Source organism: Mustela putorius, unplaced genomic scaffold (assembly GCF_011764305.1).
Source record: "Mustela putorius furo isolate JIRA1106 unplaced genomic scaffold, ASM1176430v1.1 tig00000228_pilon_pilon_pilon, whole genome shotgun sequence".
Taxonomy (NCBI): Eukaryota; Metazoa; Chordata; class Mammalia; order Carnivora; family Mustelidae; genus Mustela; species Mustela putorius.
Genome location: NW_025421322.1, coordinates 10988080 through 11010859, shown reverse-complemented (window position 1 = coordinate 11010859; position 22780 = coordinate 10988080). Strand labels below are relative to the sequence as shown.

Genomic DNA, 22780 nt, shown 5'->3' with positions numbered 1-22780 from the left:
GAGAGAGAGAAAGTAAGAGAAGCAGTGGTGTCTTTTGTCGAAGTGACATATCTCTTCTGCTATATTCTTTTGGGAACCAGACAACTCCAGTAGAATGCAGGATGGGGACTGGGCAAGGATATGAATACCAGAAGGGGGGAATCATTGGACTATTTTAGAGGCTGATTACCATGCTAAAGTGCCTTTAAATTCTGTAACCAGCTAGAATTCATCCTACTGGAGTGTCTAAATATAACCATACACAGTAAGCTCTGCAATTGGTCACTTATAGTAATAACAGCGAGATTTGTTAGGAAAAAAAAAAAAAAAGAACCCCTGTTCTAAGAAAATCTGTATTGAGTGTATGTTAGATACACACAATGATCTTAAAAACAAAATGGAACATGCATTAGGTTCTGCTATAATATATATATATATTATATATATATATGTATATATACATATATATATATATATTTTTTTTTTTGCTGTACAGAAACAGCTTTTTGTGCCACTCTAGTCAGAATTCTTTGGCTTTTTGGTAGTATAAGAAGTATAATTCTGAGTATGATTTGGAAAGAATTGACTGCTAGTCTCTGCTCTCCCATTTCTTGGCTGCACAACCAGAGCCAAGTTCTCATTTCAGATGCCTCATCTGTGAAATAGCTATGACAACATTCATCTCTGATGGTTGCTTTGAGGTCTAAATGCTATGATGTGAGCAAACTACTCAGCACATTGCCTCATTCACAGTGGGAATATAATAAATAGTAATTATGAATATCGGCTATAACCCAGTGTTTATAAATTGAAATCATGATTCAGGTTGTGAACCAAAAACTTGGTTCGAATCAAATCTTCCTGTAGAAATGAAATAAAATACCCAAGTTTCAGAGGGTCAGTATCCTGGATTCATGAAACTTTTGTTTCTTATTTGAGTGCACATTCAAGCTTTGTGTGTGTGTGTATGTGTGTGTGTGTGTGTGTGTGTGTGTGTGTGTACTGTATTTGTTTCTTGTCCAGATTAAAACTATTCCCCTTACTAGGGGTTACAGTTAAAAAAAAAAAAAAAAGAAAGAAAGAAAAGAAAACAAACAAACAAACAAACAAACAAAAACACAGAGAGAGAGAAAATGGCATTATTCTAACCTCACTTTTTGTTTTCACCTGAGGAGAACTAATCTTACTCTGTTCTTGTGATTGTCTCTCTCCAAAATGTCTTGGAAACTGGAGTATTTTAATGCCTTTGTGTGAGAGAGTCTTTTCCTGTCTAGAATCCCATTTAAAGGGATGAAATCCCAAAGTGCACAGTGCCATGACCTTCCCGTGTTATATCATTAGACACGCCCCAGGCAAGGACAAAGCTCAGTGCTTCATGTCCAGTAGCACAGTGGTTTTCAGATGCATTAATGGTAAGTGACACGGGCAGCTCAGAAATCCCAGTGGACTGACTTGCCTGGAATCTTTTATATAGCAAGCATCCATAAGGACCTTTTTAGTTGTGTGATTAAATAAAGAAGTTCTAAGCCCCTGAGGTTTTTGAAATTCTAAACATTAATCTATCTAACAAGTTACTGCTTCTCATGGAGAAAAGAACCATTGACACTGTCAAATATGCCAATGTCCAGTAGTGAAACATACAAGTAAATTTGTTTTTGTTGCTTTAATGGCATATTTTCTTTGCCTTAAATTTTTATTGAGAGTTATCATCAGTAACTTGAAATTCTTTGTCTTTATCAGTCAATTTCAGAAAACAAAACAGTATTGTTACTCTCCAGGTTCCCGTTATCCTAAGTAGTGTGATGAATACTTTTATAATGTGAATAATTTCATACTTTATCTGCTTTTAAGTCAGATGTTCAGCAAGTTACTGTGACTATAATGTTTAAAATGTTAAAGAAAAGAAGCTGTCTCTTTTTTTTCTCCCATTTTACAATCTTCCCCCAATCCCTCCCCCCTTTCCCACCACACACAGATTTTTATGAAGGATCTGGGAACTTAATTCACTGTAGTCTTTCACTTTATTCATTGTTGGCCTAGCAATTCATAGTCTAATCATCATCAAAATCATAATTATAGATATTTCTGGGTTATAATGGCTCAAGGAGAAAGTTTCTTCTGAAGCTTTGCAAGAACTAGCATGTGTTGTATAGGAGGTTACTCTATACCCTGTGGCTATAAAGTATGGAAGAATTAGTGAATATATATAATAAATGGCTTTCTGACATTATATTAAAATACAATAAAATACAATTATTTGTTCCCAGACATTTTGTCCACCATTTAGTGCATAGATTCCCGAGAGTATAAAATAAGAAAGATACTTCACAGTTCTTTAAGAATGAAGGTTGGCTTGGGGAGGGTATGCGCTTTGGTGAGTGCTGTGAAGTGTGTAAACCTGGTGATTCACAGACCTGTACCCCTGAGGATAAAAATACATGTTTATAAAAAATAAAAATAAATAAAAAAAAAAAAGAATGAAGGTTGGCAAAACGCTAACATTAGGTAGGCAGTAGTATCAGGAATCGACAACATGGTGTTGTAAATCCTTTATCTTTATATGGCTATTGTTTACAAAGTATTTTCATTTTAACTTTACAAAATTTCTTTGACATAAGTAACATTACCTTTACTTTACAGATGGGGAAACCAAGGCTTAGAATAGTTAAGTGATTTCTTCATAGTCACAAAGTAAGAGGAAGCTAGGCTTTTAAGAATGGATCTCTTGTGATTTTTCTTTAGTCCTTAAACAATTCTGTGATGTCAGTATATTATTATTCCCATTTTCTTGATCCAGAAGCTGAAGCACAGAGAAGGAAGACAACTTGCTCAAAATCATACAGCTAGTCACTGGTCAGCCCCGAGCTGTAAGAGTCCATCCAATGCATTCTCTTTTTTTTTCACTTTTCTCTGCTGCTTTTCATATGCTGCTTTTTATATGGCTCTAAATCTGCCTTTGGTAAAAGAAAAAATCTGATGGCTAATTTTAACTGTTAATTTTCTTCTTCTTGAATATATATGACAACAGAGAATTCACACTTCTTTTAATAGATTTCCAAACAGCTTCTCCCAGCCTGGCTCCAGATCAAAATACAAGTACCTGTCATTTGCATAGCATCTTGTAGATGGCCAAATGTTTTCACACACTTCATTTGATTGTTACAACAAACCTATGAGATACTTAGGATAGGTAGAATTAGCAGGATGATTTTTACTGATGGAGTAAGTAAGACTTTAAAGTTTAGATGGCTGATAAAGTGGGGAAAAAAAAAAACACCTCTCAATCTCCTGATGACATATTCTGGGAGCACTCCACAATGCTACTCTAAAGACAGCCGGGCATCCTGCAAGATTCTGCCCACCTATGGCTTCACCAAGATCTTTCTCCCACTTTGAAAGGGATCAAGTGGACCATAGCAAATCTTAACATTTGCACTAAGAGATTCTTGCAACTGGGATGATGGGCATGGAGTATGGTAGCACAATCGCAAGCTCTAGGTTCAGGCAAGGTGGGTGAGAATTCTGGCTCTGCACTGAGCTCTATTTAACTGCATTTTGAGGAAAATTATCTGTCCTCGCTAACTCTCCATTTTTTGTAATGAAAAAGTTGTAAGAAAGCAAATGTGTGATTTCCTGATACCGTGGTGACTTTTCAACAAACTCACCTGACTTCTTAAATGTAACATATCTCATGCTCTGGCATGAGAATCCTTGGCTTTAAGAAGTCAAGAATGTGAAAGCTGCAGGTGGAATCCTAGGATATATAAAGTTCGGGCTTCATGGTTCCCTAAAAATGATAATGTTGATATAATTTTAAGTAAAAAAGGTCATGATGAAATTGAATGCTAAAAGCAACCAGCCCTTTGTGGGAATGCATATCAGGACAGACAAGAAGCTGAGAAGTATGTGCTTTCTCTAAGTTATGTTTGTGCTCAGTCATGTTGAGTTAACTGAGAGGATCTACCAAACTCTTTAGTCCTTCTCTATGAGTGTATGGAACAAAATGTCATGGATTTCATAAACTTGGGGTATCTCCTTCATAATCTTTTGCAAGCTCTTTCTATTCTAATAGCTACCACATTATAATGATGTTATCTATTAATATACTTGGCTTTCTCACTAAGACAGGGACTATGTAAGAACTGTATCTTTTGCATCATTTTAGCTCCATGGCACAAACTGTGCTCATCCCATATAAGAAAATATATGTGTATATATTATATAAACATGCATAATTACACTCTCACATCTGTGTGTGTACCTGTATGTCTTTGTCATTATCTGATCTTCTGTTCTGTAATCTTACACTGACTTGATAAAACATAGAATTTTCAAGGGGCAACAATTACAGTCTATTATTTTATCACATATATGTGTATGTATATGTATTTATATATAGGTATGTATGTATTCATGTATTCCAATTCAATATTCTATATAAATATATATATCTGCAAAACTTATGTAAGTATATTTAGCTGTAAGTACAACTTTGGACAACCTAAATTTTTTTTTAATTTTTTATAAACATATATTTTTATCCCCAGGGGTACAGGACAACCTAAATTTTTTGAGCAAAAATTATATCAGTTTAGCAGTTTCAATTTAGATATAGCTCAATGTGTTTTAACCTAGAGAACACTTACTTAGTAACCTAGAAAACACTTATTTCAAAAAGAAAAAAAAATGTTCATTTGAAGATTATTGATAAAATGTTGTTGGTAAGCTTTTTTTTTTACGTCATAATGTTAGAGTACACTCCATGAGAATAAGTTTTCAAAGTGAGTGTACAAACAGAATAAGGATTCACCTGACATTTATGTTGGTTTGAAAGGATGATAGTATAGTGAATAGGAGAACAAGAATAATACTAATCCATATGCCATATGATGATGCTATCTCTGTTTTGGTTGAGTAAATGAAAGAAAATACTTTTCAGCAAGGATAATTAATAAGGCTATAAATAACATATCATCATGAGCTAAGGAAAGAATAGGTCACCTTGTCATATAAAATAATTACTTTATGCTCAGTTTAGGAAGGCCTCCAAGGGCCCATTACATATTGACTTAATCATTCTGTTGATATTCCTAAGCATGATAGTGGTGAAAGTGATTTTTCATTGATTTTAAAAAGGGAAAACAAGTGAATGCAGAGTTTTTGCATGATTGGTTTTTGTTTGTTTTTAACCGTTGGAAAGTGATAGGCAAATGTTAGGTGCCTTCTTCCCTCTCCCCCGCCCCCAAACTGGTGGCAATGCCTTTGGGATCAAGACAGCTTACTTTAATAGTAAAAGGGCCGGGAGTTTCACCCATCCTGGCTGAAGGCTTGAAGCTGTACTTGAAATGATGGGTTAGCCAAACAAAATATTTCAGCTAGACAGATTTGGGCAGGAAATGGCCCTTTGGGAGCCTTGCACTAACAAGATGCTGAGGCAAACTTTAGTGGAAGGAGAGTGGACCTGCGAATCAGACCAAAGTTTTAATACCAGCTGTAGCGCTTGGGCTCTGTGACCCTGATCACATTATTTAATTTCTCAGCACTTCGACCATTTTATCGGTATGAAATGGTAACAATATCTATTCCAAAGGACAGCTGTGAGGAATTTAAGGAAAGTATATAAAGACCGTGGCTCATTGGCTGACACATAGGAAGCCTCAGTAGATAATGGCTATTATTAGAGGCTTTCCACCAAACTTTCCCCATCAGAAGAGACTCTTTGAGGCTGTTTCTGCTCTTTGTTTTCTCCTGTTTATTAGTTTTCTTTGGTTCTCATAAAGGCAGGCATAAAGGACAGGACTAGAGGAGATAAACCAGTGGAACCAAAGGGGCATAGTCTGTTTTCCAGGTTTGCTCTGACCACACCACTACTAAATTGCCAGGTGTTTCGAAGTTTCCCACAGACTGAATGCATTCTAAGCACATTTTTGTCTTTCTCTCCTTCTTTTGTTGTTGTTGTTTTTTCCTGAATATAAAATTAAATTCTCATTCTTTTTAAACAAAGTGGAAAATATCAACTATTTCAAGAAGAAAATAAAATTCACCTGTATTCCCATCAGCCATAGATAGGCACTGTTCACAATTCAGTGTTTCTTTTCTTTTTCCAGTGCATACAAATGTGTTTGAATACATTTATCATAATTGGGAACGTATTAAATAAATATATCATTTTGTATACTGCTTACTATGTTGAGCAAGAAAGGTTTTTGTATTGTTTTGTTTTGTTTTTAAGCCATGAAAAGCTGGTTCTTTTTAGTCACTTTGTGCCGTAAAGTCTAGACTATACAGTCTCTACAATGGAAGCCTGCCTAGAAAGTTGGAAGGGCTGCCTTTATGATTGTGGTCATGGTTATTTTAAAATTTTAACATAGTAATTTATGTTTGAAAAGACTATAGAATTAATTTTTCGTTCTGGTAACTTGATTTCTTGTTTCTCTTTCTTTCTCAGCCCCCTAATTGCTCTCTCTGGGAAATAACTATTTGTTAAAGATAAAAATTATTTGTACAAATTCTTGAAATATATTCTATAAATGGGACAAGATTCATCACACAGCTTTCCTTCCGCCCCTTAGAGAAGAAGTGCTAAGGGTTTACTGAGATGTTGAGAAACAATTTGCCTCTTCTTCGTACTCAGGGTAATAGGTCTAAATAGTTTGTACTCCTGTCTTCAGAGTAAGTCAGGCCTTGGGGTACAAGACTATTTTTATTATCAGTTAAAATTATGAAATCTTATTCAGTCCCATAATGCATAATAAGACTATACTGCTAATACACATCTCAGTCTCAAAAACCTAATGTTGATTAAAAAGTGAAAGAGTTGAAGGAGCCATACAATAAGGTAACATTTTTGTAAATCTTGAAAATATAATGAAAAATAAAATGACATGGTTTATTATTTTGTGTATATACCTATGTAGTATAAGTCCATATCAATTTCAGGATAATGACTAATTCTTGTGTGTATGTAGAAGGGGTACTTAGTTCATCTATGCAACATTTTATTTCTTACTAAAAAAAGAATTCAAAGCAAAGGTCAAAATGTGATATCTGCTAAATCTTAATGGGAGCTTAGTAATGTCTAGTATTTCTAAGATTCCAAGATTTTAGAATTTATTATAAATCAGATCAGCCTTTCTTCAGTTAGTGAAAAATAGAAGGTTTTGAGTGATCATTGCTTGTTGGGGTTGGGGATGAAATCAGGAAGAAAACTGTGAGGTGACCTACAGCTCTCCAAACTAGATCAGTCGGTCATTAAAAAGGCCTTTTACATGAGGCACCTGGGTGGCTCAGTGGGTTAAGCCTCTGCCTTCAGCTCAGGTCATGACTTCTGGGTCCTGGGATCGAACCCTGCATCGGGCTCTCTGCCAGGCGGGGAGCCTGCTTCCCCCTCTCCCTCTGCCTGCCTCTCTGCCTACTTGTGATCTCTCTCTCTCTCTCTCTCTCTCTCTCAAATAAATAAATAAAAAAATTTAAAAAGGGGCTTTTACAAAATTCCTCTGGCAGTACATGTGGTAATGAGAGCAGGTATTTTAATAGTTACTTATGCTTCATTTCATTCTCATGGTGTGCAGTTAATTCTAAGAGGGACTATTCACTGTAATGGTAATTTGGGCTCCCTTCCAATAGCACTGGAGATGTAACAAGCATCGCCAAGGCACCAATATGGTCTTTGTGAAAGAAGAAACAATGCCGAGTGTCTGTAGTCCTTTGATGAAAATGAAGAAAAAGAGGGATTTCATATCACTTCTAAAATGTTAGCAATCACTGTCCCTTTCTTAGACTTCGAATAACTGTCTTCATCCTCATAATCTTTCTAGTTCTTGGACCAAGGGTAATTTAAATAAGAACTACTTCAAATATTATTCAGGAAAAGTTAGACCTCACATAATACTTTGGAATGTTTATTATGCAATGACGTTGACAGCTTTATGCCTATACAAACTTACTGTATGTTCCATTGAGTAATCCCACATTGTAGGAGAAAACACCCATACACACACACACACACACACACACACACACACACATGCACATGCACACACACACACACACACATATATAATTTAAGAAGAGAAGGAAGATGACTAGATCACTTTTATTTCAAGGGAAGAAGTAGGATGTATGGAAAGATAATAGCCTAAAAAGTCAGAATGTTGAACAGGTTAGATTTTAAGTGCAATACCTTGCAATTTCATATGAAATACCAGAGTAAAATGATAGCAGTTTTCTACCTTGTAGTGGGAATTCCTGAAAAATCTATGAATCTCTTAATTATTTAGGCTTTTATACTTATGTTTAAACTCATCTGCTAAGTATTTAAATTGCATGACCTGGCCTACAGTGTTTTAATGCAGGAGTTTTTCCTTAAAGATGAATAACATAAGCTGCTTGTTTGCATCACTGTCATTTGTCATAGGAGAAAAAGAACAGAGTTTGCAGAAGATGTTTCTTAGTATTATCCTGTAGATAGTCTCTTATATTCATCAACCCCCCACAGTTACTGTCTGCTGGGGTGCTCACTAGTTCAAATATCAAAGCTTTCTTTTTTAAGTGAATCGGAATGTCTTTTATGTAGCATACAAGGGGATAAGTGTTATTCCAGATAAACTAGAAACTAAAACAAAACAAAACCACCACAACAACAAAACCACTCAATTAAAGGAAGATAAATGTTTACAATTTTCTGTTTCAAACAGTATCTTCTTTTTTTGTAAATTATCACTTTTGATTGGTATAAAAACAATGTGTATAAAGTTGCTTTGTGTTTCATCCATTTTCTCTATCATCTAAGTGTAAATTCAGAATTTAGGAAAAAAGTTTCTCAAATGTTAGACAGTATACTGTAGCTGTCCATGACTGTTAAACAGGTATTATCTATAGTGATTAAATTTGACATAAAATATAACTCATCCACAGAAAAGTAATGCATTGGTGATTTTAAATTGGACATTAATGAAATTAACTATAGTGAAATGAGCAGAACCTCAAGATATAATGAAGAATCTGACACACATATGTTGGGAGTAGCGGGATATGTGTGTATGAGAGCACATGTGCACAAGTAAATACACACACATATACATACATATACTTATATGTGTTATTAAGTAGGTGAATTTATACTTAGTATATTTGAAAATATGGTAAAGTATGAAGAAATTATCTGCCTGAGCCTACTAAATGAATTTCGTATTAAAATCTGAAGGTATGCTTTTGCTCTGTGTGGGGCCACAAAGGCATGATCTTGATTCTGACCAGAGAATTCTTCATTTCCTGAATAGCATATTCCGGGAGGTGGTCAGGACCATCATCTTGCCTAAGCCAGCATAGCTTCTTGCATGTTGTCATAGTCCTGCCTACTTCTTTATCCTCTAGCCTCCAGGTTTTTCAGGCTCCATTTTTTTGTGTTAAGGCAGACATAAGAAATGTATGCCCCCTCTGCCGTACTCATTTAGGACTGACTCTAGGAAGACCTCCTTGATTCCTGCATTTAGAGGTTTCATTTATTCCTTCACCCTCCCCCACCAAACAGGCAGGTAGGCAAACATTTGTACCTTCATTCTAGCACTTGTAATATACTTGTATTATAGATAGTCTTAATAATCAGAATCAAGTTTTACTCATTCTTTTGCTTTCATTGTGTAGCGCAGTAATTAAAACATGGTTAGTTTTCAGTGTGTTTGCTGGATTTAACTTAATTTAAATAATTACCTATAACTAGATGACTGAAAAAAGAAGAAAGGTACAGTTAAGACAAAGTGGGTTATGTGGTCCAGTAAGTGAGAATATATGCCTTCAAACCTATCTACTTTTGCATCTTTACTTTGTTCCCGTTGACATTCAGAAAGGCATCATCAGTAATTGGTTATGTGATATTTTATTCTTTCAGAAACAAATGTAAGCTCACAATTGGAGTCTGTTAGTCATTGATTCATTGCATTGATTCATGCATTATTTGAATTTATTTAAATTTATGAAGAGCGGGGTGCCCAGATGGCTCAGTTTGTTAAGTGTCTGTGTCTGCCTTTGGCTCAGGTCATGATCTCAAGGTCCTGGGATCGAGCCCCATATCAGGCTCTCAGTTCAGCATGCAGTCTGCTTCTCCCTCTCCCTCTGTGAGCTCACTCTCTCATCCTTGCTGAAATAAATAAAATCTTTAAAAAATAAAATAAGATAAAATAAATTTACAAGAGGCACCTGGCTGGCTCAGGTAGTAGAGTATGCAGCTCCCGATTTTAGGGCGGTGAGTTCAAGCCCAATGTTGGGTATAGAACTCACCTTAAAAAAAAAAAAATGTAATATTACTCTAACTTATTTATTTACTTCGGGCCAGGTATTAAGTGATACCAGGAAGAATAGTTGTTTGCCTTCAAGGAGCTTGTAGTGTACTGAAAACGATGGTGTTATTAAAAAAAAAAAAAAAAAAAAAAAAAGAAGGCATAGGATGCTCTAGAAGTACAAAGGAAGGAAGAGGGCATGTGGGTGACTCAGTCAGTTAAGCTTCAGACTCTTGATTTTGGCTCAAGTCATGATCTTGGGGTTGTGAAATCAAGCCCCACAATGGGAGTCTTCTTGGGATTCTCTCCCTCCCACTCCCTTTACCCCTCTGTACTTCATTGTCTCTCTCTAAAATAAATAAATAAATATTCAAAAGGAAGAAGAAGAAAAGAAAGATATTATAGAGAGGGGAGTCATGAAAAGTTTCCTTTAGGAGGAAGAACTTGAACTTAGTTTTGGAAAACAGGACCTAGCCAATGAAAAGATAGATAGAAAAGAAACATTCCAATCAGAGCAAAGCCTTGTGCATTTTTTATTAAAAAAATAATGTGTATTTAGAAAAATAATTCGGTATGACTGGAGCATAAATTACAAGTAGGGAAAAGGAGGCCAGATACAGCTCATAAAGATTCTTTTATGCTGATTAAGGAGTCATGACTTTATCTGAAGGTACTGGAAGCCACTGAAAGTCAAATTTAAGCAGTAGTGTGACGAGGACAAATTTATGTTTTAGATAGACCCTCTGGTTATGCCATGGATGATGGACTGGAGGATGTCTGGAGTCAGGAGAGCAGTTATAGGGCCAAAACAAATCCAGGAGAAAAATGGCAAAATCTGAGCTAAGTCAGTGCCCATGAGAATAAAGAGATGTGGTAGGGGTAAAGGGAAGCAGGGAGAGGGATGGACCTAGGCACTCTTCAGGAGACAGAAGCAACAGTCTGGGGCTGACTGAATGTTGAAAACAAAGGCAAAGAATAAAAAGGTGACTCCCTGTGGCTTGGATGAATGGGTCGGTGATAGTGGCGTCATTCATTAATATAAGAAACATAAGGAGAAAGCCAGGACATGTTGGTGAAAGACAAGAAATATATTTTGGACAGAATGGTGTCTGGGAATTAAGGAAACCAGAAATTCTAGCTTGCTTTGGAAACTTGATCTAAGGCTTTTATATAGTGTTCCTGTGCATTTTTTTCCTAATTGCCTTTAAAGATATGTATTATATATGTTATAGACATAAATATATACATCCATATTTCAATTTTCTATAATAAATTAAAATCTTTCATACTCTAATACTTTAAAAGAGAATTTTTAAATCAAGTAATTTGAGAGCTTCAAGCATTAAAAATAATCTAATCCAGACCTTCATTTCATAGGTCAAGATCTGAAACCCAAATTATTTAAGTAACTTGCCCAAGTTTGTTGAATAAATCAGTAATAGTACCTGGATTAAAATTCAGATAACCTGACTCCTGCCTGACTGTGCTTTTTATATACCATCTCCCTTTAAAAACACGTAAAGCAGGGAAAAACATATAAGGGGAAAAATTAAGCAGATACTTATATTTTAAAATTTCATGACTCTGAATTTTTTTTGGTTGTCAGGTGAGTATAAGTGAAGGTTAATATAAAAGAGAGCTTCCAGGATAATAGGGTATATTTTGGCATAGGAAACATCTCATTCATTTAGGTGGAGAGAGAATGACTTTCCTGGGTCTTGACCCAACTCTGGGTTGTATATGTGACAGACCACTTTCAATAGCCACAAAAATGTGGTCTTAAAAGAATCAAAACCAAGAAAAATTATTGCAGGATTTGTTCATGGAGGATATTCTGGCAGGCCCTTGATAGCTTAGCTTCTCTCTGTGCCTCAGTGGGGGTATTGCTATTAGTCTTTTGGAGGTGATATCATAAAGTCCCACTCACCTTATTGTCAATAGCTGAGAGCTTCTCCCTATCAAACAGGAATAATATTTACAGGAAGAAATGAAGTCAGAGGTAAACGAGTATTTACCAATGTTGTTGATTCATCTAGGGATGCCTGGGTGGCACAGTTGTTAAGCGTCTGCCTGCAGCTCGGGTCATTTTCCTGGAGTCCTGGGATCAAGCCCTGTATCAGGCTCTCTGCTCAGCAGGAAGCCTTCTTCTCCCTCCCCCACTCCCCCTGCTTGTGTTCCCTCTCTCACTGTGTCTCTCTCTCTCAAATAAATGAATAAAATCTTAAAAAAAAAAAATTCATCTCTACATATCTATGTCTTGCAAGACTCAACTCTTTGTACATATTATATCTGGTACCAGACTTAATACATACAATGCATTTATCATATATTTGCTAGGACTAAATTGACATGATGCATGGTTAATAAGCCTGAACTAATTTTAGAATCTGGCTCTGGTTTTTGCCACTTGTGTGGCAATGCATAGAAAGAATAAAATCAGGGGGATGCTTAGGCTCTGTGACTGAGGAACAACTAGCTGGTGGACATCAGTGCTGGGAGGGAAGATAGAGTGCAGAAAGCCGAGTCAACACCCCAAAAACTGATGGAGCATGAATTGGTATTATCAAAAGGGCACCTCAAACCAGGAGTCCGGAGAAATGAAGCAAACAGCAGGAAGCAAGGAATAAGGAAATGTGGGGTGGGCCAACAACACTGGCAACCATTGTTGCTGGCTCAGCTTGATGATGTAAGTCTGAGTTTCCCACACACTGAGTGAACACAGCCTGACATCTGACATCAATTAGTTGTTTCACCTTGCTTTCTAGAACCTCTCTGAATCTCAGTCACCACATCTATAAAATGAGATTTTGGGAGCCCATAATTTTTAATGTCTCTTCTAGCTTGCTTAGTCTAATGGTTTTCTTTCTTCCATAAATAGTAAGTGCTCCTTCAGCTACCAAAAGGAGAAATGGGATTCATTCATGCGTATCAGTACAGAAACTATTTCAAATGTCAGCTAAATAGATCTGTTGTCTAAAAAGACAATTTTAGTTTGCCATTTGGTAAAAGAAATAGTATACTGGGAGATATAATAATAGAAATTCTTGCAAATAGTTTATTTGGCCTAAGCCATCTTTTTATAAAACCATAAACCTAGAGGTAGTTGTATTTTCAGTATTGCCACTGATTTATGAAACAAGGATATTAGATAAAACTATCAACATTTAAGGCATTTTTTGCATTGTTTTACCTTTTTATTGCTTTCCCATATTTACCCTTTTACTTTATTTCACGGTTGTTTTGCCATAACTGAGTAGTACCATATGCACCAACATTCAATAAGAGTCCACTTAATCTACAACATATTTTAAGTGAACAATGCCTTTGTCAATTTTTATAGAGCTTAAAATTTTTTTTTCTTAATAATTACATGGATAAATTCTATTCTTTGTGCTTTAAGATATGCTCTTGTTTAAGAGAGGCCTTGAAGTGAAATGATAAAGAATGAATTTCATATGCAAGACATGTCATAGTATCACACAGGTTTTGGTTCTCATGAATTCGAAGCAGCAAGAATCTTGAAGGCCCAGTAAGAAAGCTCTCTCAAAACTGTTGTCTCATCTTGGAAAGTCATAGTACTCATTGGGCAAAAGACATGGGCAAATGATTTGTGAGTGAACTGCAAATGACTGATAATCTTGACTTCTTAAAAATATTTTTTCTCTACTTAATAATGCAGCTTGTCACACAGTTGACTATATATGTGCTTTCTTACATGAACATTTCCCAGGACCTTATAGCCATCAATCTGTATGAAAATGATTAAATTTAAAAAATGAAAAATTATCTATCTTTAAACAAGTTTCTCCTCATCTTTTCTGTAGCCTTCACTTTATGTATTTACTGCATGAATATTATGTGTTACCAGTATTTGTCTATGACATTAGTGGTGGTGTGCTTGTGCTTGATGACTGTCTTTAGAATGGAGCACAACCTGCAGGGTCTCCTAGCCTCTTTCAAAGCAACATACCAGCTCTTTCACCCACTCCTGTGTGATGGTAGATAATTTACACTAACTTCCTGTTTCCTTATCAGCGAAATGAGGAAGCAGTACAGTGCCTAGACTGTTAAAAAGAAGATACTTAACCTTAGTAGAGGCTTAGTGTGTTCTTGTTGTTATTTTCTTTGTTATTATTTTAGAATAGCTTGCAAGAAATAGAATGGGTAGAAGAAAACAAATATGTTATAAATCTCATACTAAGCAAAAAAGGTAGGAATTGATGAAAGAACTTTTAATGGCCCACTGCATTAAAAGTGATAGCAAAGTGAACTTTCCACATAACTGGCCCTAGAACCTCTTACCTCCCTTCAAATTAACTTGGCATCCAGTATGATGAAGCAGAATAAAGTAATCACTCTCCAATGATGCATGTTTTTCTCGAAGAAGTGCATAAATTAGTTCTCAGTGAACTGGCTAAAAAGGAAATCACTCCTTCATTAATCAATCAACCAACCAGTCCATAACAGAGCAGTTCTCCTAAATCTGAAGCTAGTGGAAGGAACATCAGAAGGTAGTGTTGAGTCCTTTCTTTCATCTCTATTAAGTCACCTGAGGCCTCTGAGCACCATCTCTTAAATACATCAGAAAATAGAGCCAATACTCCCCATGTAGGGTTGGTGTTTGTATCCAGTCAATGTGTATGAAAGCTTTTTTAAACACTGAATCACTACAAATTTAACATTATTTCTTTGCTTTAAACATCATTAATTGTTCATTATCTCATTTCAGCTGGCATCCTCCCTTCTCTTGCTGGTCTTTTGGCCAGTTTATCTCGAGTCAGACACTGAGAGTGGCAGAACAGTCAAATTATTTGATGCTTCCCGTTGGGAGGCTCTTGCTTTGTAATCTCTCAGGTCTGCACCTTAGAGGCTTCTAAAATATTAAAACTTGAAGTAGCCATCATATTTTGCAAACAAATTTTTAAAACCAGTAGGGAATATATGAGGACAATTGAATTTGTTACAAATTTTTCCTGAACCTGGCTGATAGGACACATCAAGATGTATTTCACAGTTCCACATCTACGGAGGAATGTTTAGAGATAAGATGAAAGTAGCCCTCCTTATTAATCACACATTGTATATTGACTTCTGCCTCCCTCCTCAGCCTTTAAATCAACTACATCTGGTTTTTGCTCCTTAACTGTGCCATTATCTTTTGCATTAAAAGGCAGTTACTCCTAGAGAGAGCAGCCCCACTTGATTAAAAAATAATTGACTGGAGTTATATACATGTTACTAATCATGGCAGCCCAAATAAGAATTTTAGTATAGGTTGGAGACCTACTATATTTCTACAGCAGGGTTAGCAGAATTGGGAGGATCTTTGTGATGAATGCCTATGTAAAGCAGTTATGTTGCTTTGCTGGTGTTAACTTTTTTTTTTTTTTTTTTTAATTTTTTTTTTTTTTTTAAATTTTTTATTTTTATAAACATATATTTTTATCCCCAGGGGTACAGGTCTGTGAATCACCAGGTGTTAACTTTTAAAGTTAAGAAAAGCCATAATAATACAGAATAAATAGATAGGAATGGACAAAGAGAGGATCAGAAAGCAGCTGAGCCTTGATGTACTAACTCTTTGCCAGAAGGTGTCTTCCTTTATGGAGACTGAAATGATTATATTATACCCAGAGCAAGCTAAGCTCTGAGAAATAACTCCCAGTAACCAGCTGCATAAGAAATTGATGTAGGGTGCCTGGCTGGTTCAGCTGGTCAAGCATGCATCTTTTGATTTTTGGGTTATGAGTTCAAGCCTCACATTGGGCATAGAGCCTACTTTTAAAAAAATAACGTTTAAATATCAAGTAGATCTGTATTGGAGCTCCCTGATTAGTGAATTCTCTCTCACTAGACGAATCTACGTGGGAAACCAGGTTGTTATTTGAACTTTCTTGGTAAGCAGTGAATGTGACATTGAATAAATATAGTGTTCTAAATCAATGCTACTCAATGAAATTGTTGTCATTTTGCAAACAAGGTAAGAAGTTTTCTCCAGAATGTAAATTAAAGCATTAGAGCATGACTTTCTTCACTGACAGAGTCTTGCTACTACACACACACACACACACACACACACACACACTATATTTGTAGTAGTGCTTAGTGACAAAGGTAATTTGCATTCTACTACAGTTTCTTCATTTCGTGACAGACTGTTGAAAAACAGGTCTCATATAGACAGTTATTCTGTGGACCACACTTTGAGAAGCATTGGTCTTTGCCTAAATCAGAATTGTACTGGGAAGCTTTTAAAAATAAAGTTGTCCAGTATATACCCTTGAAAATTCCGATTCAGAGTTCCAGTGTGTTGCACATTCATCTGCATTTTTAAAATGCTTCTCATGAGGTTTTGATAAATATACAAGGTTGAGGCTCTACATAGTAAAATCACAGAGTAATTAAATAGTGTTAAATTGAAAAGGTTAGAGATTGAGAATGTGGGTTTTGGCATTGGGGGTACTTACTGTTTCTCTTGGGCAAATTGCTGTGGATTTTCTAGGCCTCAATAGTCTCACTTTTAAAGCAGCTATAGCAATACCCACCACATAAACTTGTAAAGGTTAAGTACTCTTATAAAAAGAAAGCACTTAGTTCAGTGCCAACCACACAATTAATGAGTGCCAGTTGTATACATCTCCATGATGGAGATTGTCCTCCCACTTTTAAGAATATACCCTTTTATAACTCCCCCCTCAAAAGTCAAAGGATGTTATGAGAGAAGGGGAAATATGATGCAGAATCCAAAACAACAGATGTCTGATGCTCTGGCCTACCTTCCTTTCCATTACCTTTCTATTATTTTTTAAATGTTTTGTCAAGATAATTTCTAGATATTTATTCTAACCTGTGTTATATTTGTTTTATAACAGATGTTTGTAGGTTGATTTTTCCCCCTCTCTTCTAACTTCAGAATAAAGAATGAAGGGGAGTTACTTGATATTACCAAGGACATAGTCAGAATTTATTAATAACAGTATGAGTTTGATTCTAACCTCTCATTTTCTTTCACTTGGGGCAGACTTATGTTTGATAAATAGAAATAAGCAAGAGATGGTGTTAGAAAGTGAGCTGCCAAGGTTTCACAAAGGGGAATTTAGCTTTAGACTGTATTTATTACATGACAATAATGTTACTATGGATTATAAAATAGTGGATGTATTATGGTCCACTAAATCAGTAAAAATCACGTAGCTGTTAATGATTTGGAACCCGGTTTGTGGAGCACAACTTGGCAGAGCTATCAAGTGGTTGAGAGTGTTGGTATGAAAGTTAAGGACTTTAGTACTCAAATCCAAGTCTGGCTGTTTTTGTGGTGTGTGGCCTTGGACCTGACTTCTCTGGGATGCAGTTTCCCCATATGTGTAATTGGGTAATAAAATGTAGTCACCACAGGGTGGTGGGGGAGAAGTAAGTGCACCGACAGGGAGTTGTGGGCTTCTTCTGTATTTTTCAAGCAGTGCTTATGCTCGGCTTTACTCTCTGCAGTGCCTAGCACCCTCCCTTCCAGTAAGTCACTTAATAATTCTTCCTGGCCCCCATGGTACAATTTATTTTACAACCATAGTATTCTCCAAGATGGCACCATAGAGGACGAAATGTTACCCAAGGCGGGGAGCGCAAATGCTGCTTTATGGGTTATACATTCATTGCCTTTTTATTTTATTTTATTTTATTTTATTTAAATAAATCAAAGGAGCACTGAGAATGGTTTTCGCTGCCTCTGCAGCTCATTCCGTATACTGTTGTCTGAACTTTACTAAAAGCTTGTGTTTTGGGCATCTGTCTTCCTCCTACTCCTTGTGTAATTATCTAACCCAGCATGCTCTTTTCATTACAGAAATGAAAGTGGGAGACTGAGTTTTTTTCAGAGATTAGTGGGCAATATGGTATAATGAAAAGACCAGAGAACCAAGATAGAGATTTAAAGGATCATACGAACACTGCTGCATTCTTGCTGGGTGACTGTGGGCTCCTCATTGACCTTTGTCTTATTCTGTTTCCTCAGCTACAAATAAAAACAAACAAACAAACAAACAATAAACCCACAAAAACCAATGAGGCCATCAGTGCCTAACTCACAGCTTTTTGTGAGGGTTGAAGGAGTTGTAGAAAATAAGAAAGCACTACCCAAGTACAAATACTTGTTACGATTGTGATGATTATATGCATGTATTGGTATATTAGGAGTTTACTAGCAACTGGGTTCCTGTGTGCTCTGCTCCCATTTCCCCAGCTCCCAGAAATTCAGAGGATCCCTGCCAGATGGCTGATTTGCCAGCTGTGTCTTGTTTTGTCATTGTAAATATTCCACGCTCCGAGAGACTTTGCTTATGATGTAGTATGTTTTGTCCTTTATCTCCTGCAGATTGAGAACTACATTGTGGAAAATATGAAGTCGGAGATGGCCCAGATACAGCAGAATGCAGTTCAGAACCACACGGCCACCATGCTCGAGATAGGAACCAGCCTCCTCTCTCAAACCGCAGAGCAGACCAGAAAGCTGACAGATGTTGAGACCCAGGTACACCCCTGGGCCAGAGTCGACAAACTCTTCACTAAGAAAATTTTTTTCCCTTTTAGCTTACTCCATAAACACAGAGCACATTTCACTACCGAGACTGGGGAAACATATACATTTTTGTTTATTGGTAATAACAACAGTGACTGCCTGACACGCTGTGCATGTTTCTTTTGATTTAACAAGGGTTGGTGTATTTAGCTTTGCATGTGTTTGCAAAAACAGGACTGGCAAAGGGCTTAATCAGCATTGAAATTTAAATAAACACTGCAGCTACCAACTGTGATATGATATGTGTCAAACAGAATAGCCATTTGGGTCAAATTGGTGCCTTTGATGTGCATTTCTGATGTGTCCTGCTTCGTCTCTGGTAATGCACCAGCCACCAGGGCACCTGCAGAGGTTTGGTGCAACAGTAGACAGGCAGGAAAACAAAGTGAACTGATCAGCAATGTGTAGATTTTTTTATTTAGCATGATTTTATAATGAGGAGTCAATTACAACTCTCCACATAATATCTGTATCATCCTACCATGGACAATGACAGACTTTTTTTTAATGTACAGTCATACTTATTTCAGTACAAATCAGTAAAATGCCCCTTAATCATCAGTCACAAACCCACTATTACAGTTGAGTGAAAATATTTTTGGTGATTTGAAGATGATCTCTTGGTCTCCTTTTCACCACGGAAATGGTTATCCCATTTACCATTCTGAAACTCAGAGGATGAGTCTATCTCAAGGTAATTGGTTTCTGGAAACAAAGCTGAAATATATTTTAAAAAATAAACTGAAGCTTACGAAATTTTCAAGAATTTATTTGGCCACGCATCAACTCAAGTTGAGCAGTGCTTAGCTGAATGTGGTTAGGAATAGTCTAATGTGTGAGCTAAGAGAAAGGTTTAAACAGAGGAGATGCAGAAGCAAAGCAAGGAAATTATTTGATTGACTGTAGCCTCAGCAGTTGCCTTATTTGGGGGAGCCTTGTTGGCTGTAATTGAGTTCCTAACTTTCATTTTCTGGGATTGAAGTGCACTGACTCTGGCTGAGGCTTTGACTTACTTCTATAGGTTACCAAGGCATTAGAGCCATCTCAGTTTAAGGGCTTCCTTGTTTAAATATTTTAGCAATATAAATTCAAAAACAAGATGTAACTTCATTTCTGCTTTATTTTATTTCTGTTAATGGCATCATAGATCATATGATATTTAAAGATAAAGAACAATGACCGTTTATATGGACAGAGAATTATATATTACACAGACAACTTTCCCAGATACAAATGATTTTTATGGAAACCATTTAAAGCAGACAGAGGTCAGAAAAGTTTGAGCAGTTATCCCATATTGATACAGCTGGTCAATTGAATCTTGCACTCAAATGGAGGCATTCTCATTTCTTTCCTTTTCTATCCCTCTTGATTAGCAATGCTAATCATTAAAATAAATAAGAACTTAAATGAGGATTACACTGGAGCAGTAAATCACATGGCTTTGGCAAATATTTTTTTCTGCACACCATCATCAATAACCACAGGCAATGGGGAAGGGAAGACTACGTATTATAACTAAAAAGTTTGAAACATTACTTAATCATTTATCATCATACCAGGCGAGCTTGGTCTTCTGCACTTATTGACTTCTGGTAGTATAAATAATATGAGTGTATTTTTTCTTGTTTTTGTAAGAACAGAACACTCACCATCTTCATCTTCTACATAGAATTCTATATATTCAAAAACTGGAACAACACAATTAATACTACCATACCTGGGTGAACATTTGAAATTTTTATGTATTTACGTTACAAGTTTTAATGACCTACCTGGCAGCGCTTTGTTTTTTTCTACCCCCAAAATCCTTTAATCCTTTTTTTTTTTTTTTTGTAAGAGATAACTTGTTCTACATCTGTAAGGTTAAGAAATATGTACTTTATGGAAAATGGTAGAGAAAATTCATAAGATAAAAAAAAAAAACCCTTCTCTCAATGGGGAACAGCTAAAACTAAATACTCCTTAAAGGCCAATGAAAGTTTATTGGATGCACCAAGAAGAATTTTAAGATAGCTAAAACCTAGAAAACATCTAAAAAAATCACACATCTAACTGAACTGGCAATGAGAGGGAGGTAGAGAAGGAAGACAGTGGCTCAGACCAGCTATGTCCTACCTTATGAAGTAAATCCTGGGTGTTCTTTTCATCTTTATCTTAATGTCTTCCAACTGTCTATGCTGTCTGTTAATCTGTGTTGCTCCAGAACATTTTCACGTGAATGTATATACACATGATGTTTAGTTGAACCTTTGTAAGAGAACACGTTCTACTTAGTCATAACTACTCTAGTTCACTCAAGTACAGATGCAGGAACAAGTGACAAACTAAATTTTAAATTATCCCTTAATATAAATGCATTCTATTCTTGTATATTAAGTGTTTTTGTAAAGAAAGACCAGTAGATCCTTTTGTGCTATGAAAGCCTGCCCATAGGTTTTTGCTCCCATATTACTCCTCCTTTGTTTCACACAGTATGTGTTGCTTTTCCTAAACTGAATTCAGGCTCTCAGTTATTTTAGTAACTTAGAACAATGGATTTGCACTACATTTCCATGTGCTAACTTTTACATGATGATGTTATAAAGATAAGTAACTTATTTCTTTTTGGTCCTTTCTCTAGACCTTCTAGACTTGAATTTAACAAAAGGTGGCAGAAACATTGTTTTACTGCAATGCCATTTTAAAATACTTGTGTGTTCAATAACCATCATAATCAGAAAAGAAACAGATAATGAGCACATCTAGATAACCCTGCTAGACAAGGCACTGAGCGTCAGGCGCCAGCACCATGCCCATACCTTCCTCCTTAGTCTCACTTGCGGTGTTTTTCTCACTCTGTTATCAGTTGGTGCCAAAATGTTCTTTACTTCCAGTTCCTCTTTCTGAGTGTGCACTATAAAGGGGTTAGTTACAAACATTATTCATGTCCCTTCCTTCCTGTGAGTCCATTTCTGGCTTCTACCACAGGCCAGTTTTGATTAGAGGTACACTAGTAGACAAACTACATTAAAATCCATCTCTAATAATTAGTGTTCAGCTCTGTTCTAAGCAATTTTACAAATGTTAACTATTTAATAATTTAATAAAACTCTTAGAGGGCAGGTACCATCATCATCCCTCAGTTAAAGATGTGAAAACTGAAATCTAGAGAGGAGAAACAACTTGTCCTGGGTGAGACAACTAATAGTAAATGTTAGAGCAAAGATTTGTCCCCCGGAAGTCTGACATCAGAGTCTACATGCTTTTTATACTGGCTCTCTTTTTCCTCCTGCCTTTCTCAGAATTCCTTTCTCTATTTAGGGCTGTAGACACTAAAAGGGTCCAGGCAGAAGAGAAGATGGAAATTAGATAGAACAAAAGTAATGTGAACCTAATAGTAAGCCTGAGTGTTTTCTATAAATGATAAAGTCGCTGCTGCTGCTGCTGTTGCTGTTGTGCCGATGGTGCCATCAGCTGTCGTCATGTTACCATGTACCTTGAAGTGGTCTCGTGTAATCCTAGAATCTCATTGTCCTTACCACTTGCTGGCTGTGTAACTATGGGGTAGTTCCTTAGACACTTGGGCTGAGTTTCCCCTAATATCCAATTATTTATATAGAAACCATTGTGTTAGGAATGGAATTTAACTAAATCTTAAAAGGAAAATTTTGGGTATCTCCTTGCTGCAAGAGATTTTAAGAGGTACAGTATAGAATACAGCCATAAGTAAAGCAATCCTTATCCTCAGCGAGCATAATTGAATTAATGTGGCAAAACTTGTTTAAACCATTTCTATCTTAACTTTCCATCAAGTTAATTAGCTGTGGAGCCTTTTCATATATCCATAAGAAATGCATCCTTCCAATCTCCTACTGTGGGTGTTTCATTGAGCAATGGCTCCAGCTGCTATGCTTTGAAATCACTGTGTAGTGCAGAGGGCACAATTCCCAGTGGCCACTTGTAGCTAATG

General features: G+C 36.3%; 1 protein-coding gene across 3 annotated transcripts in view; it reads left to right on the top strand.

The window, feature by feature from the left end:
* The window catches only part of ANGPT1 (angiopoietin 1), a 246668-nt gene that overhangs the window by 125567 nt on the left and 98321 nt on the right, over positions 1–22780 (top strand). For all 3 annotated transcript variants that reach the window (XM_004771316.3, XM_004771315.3, XM_013045207.2), the window contains exon 2: positions 18625–18780. In XM_004771316.3, the coding sequence (XP_004771373.1) occupies positions 18625–18780 (156 nt within the window). The remainder of the gene's footprint in view (positions 1–18624; positions 18781–22780) is intronic.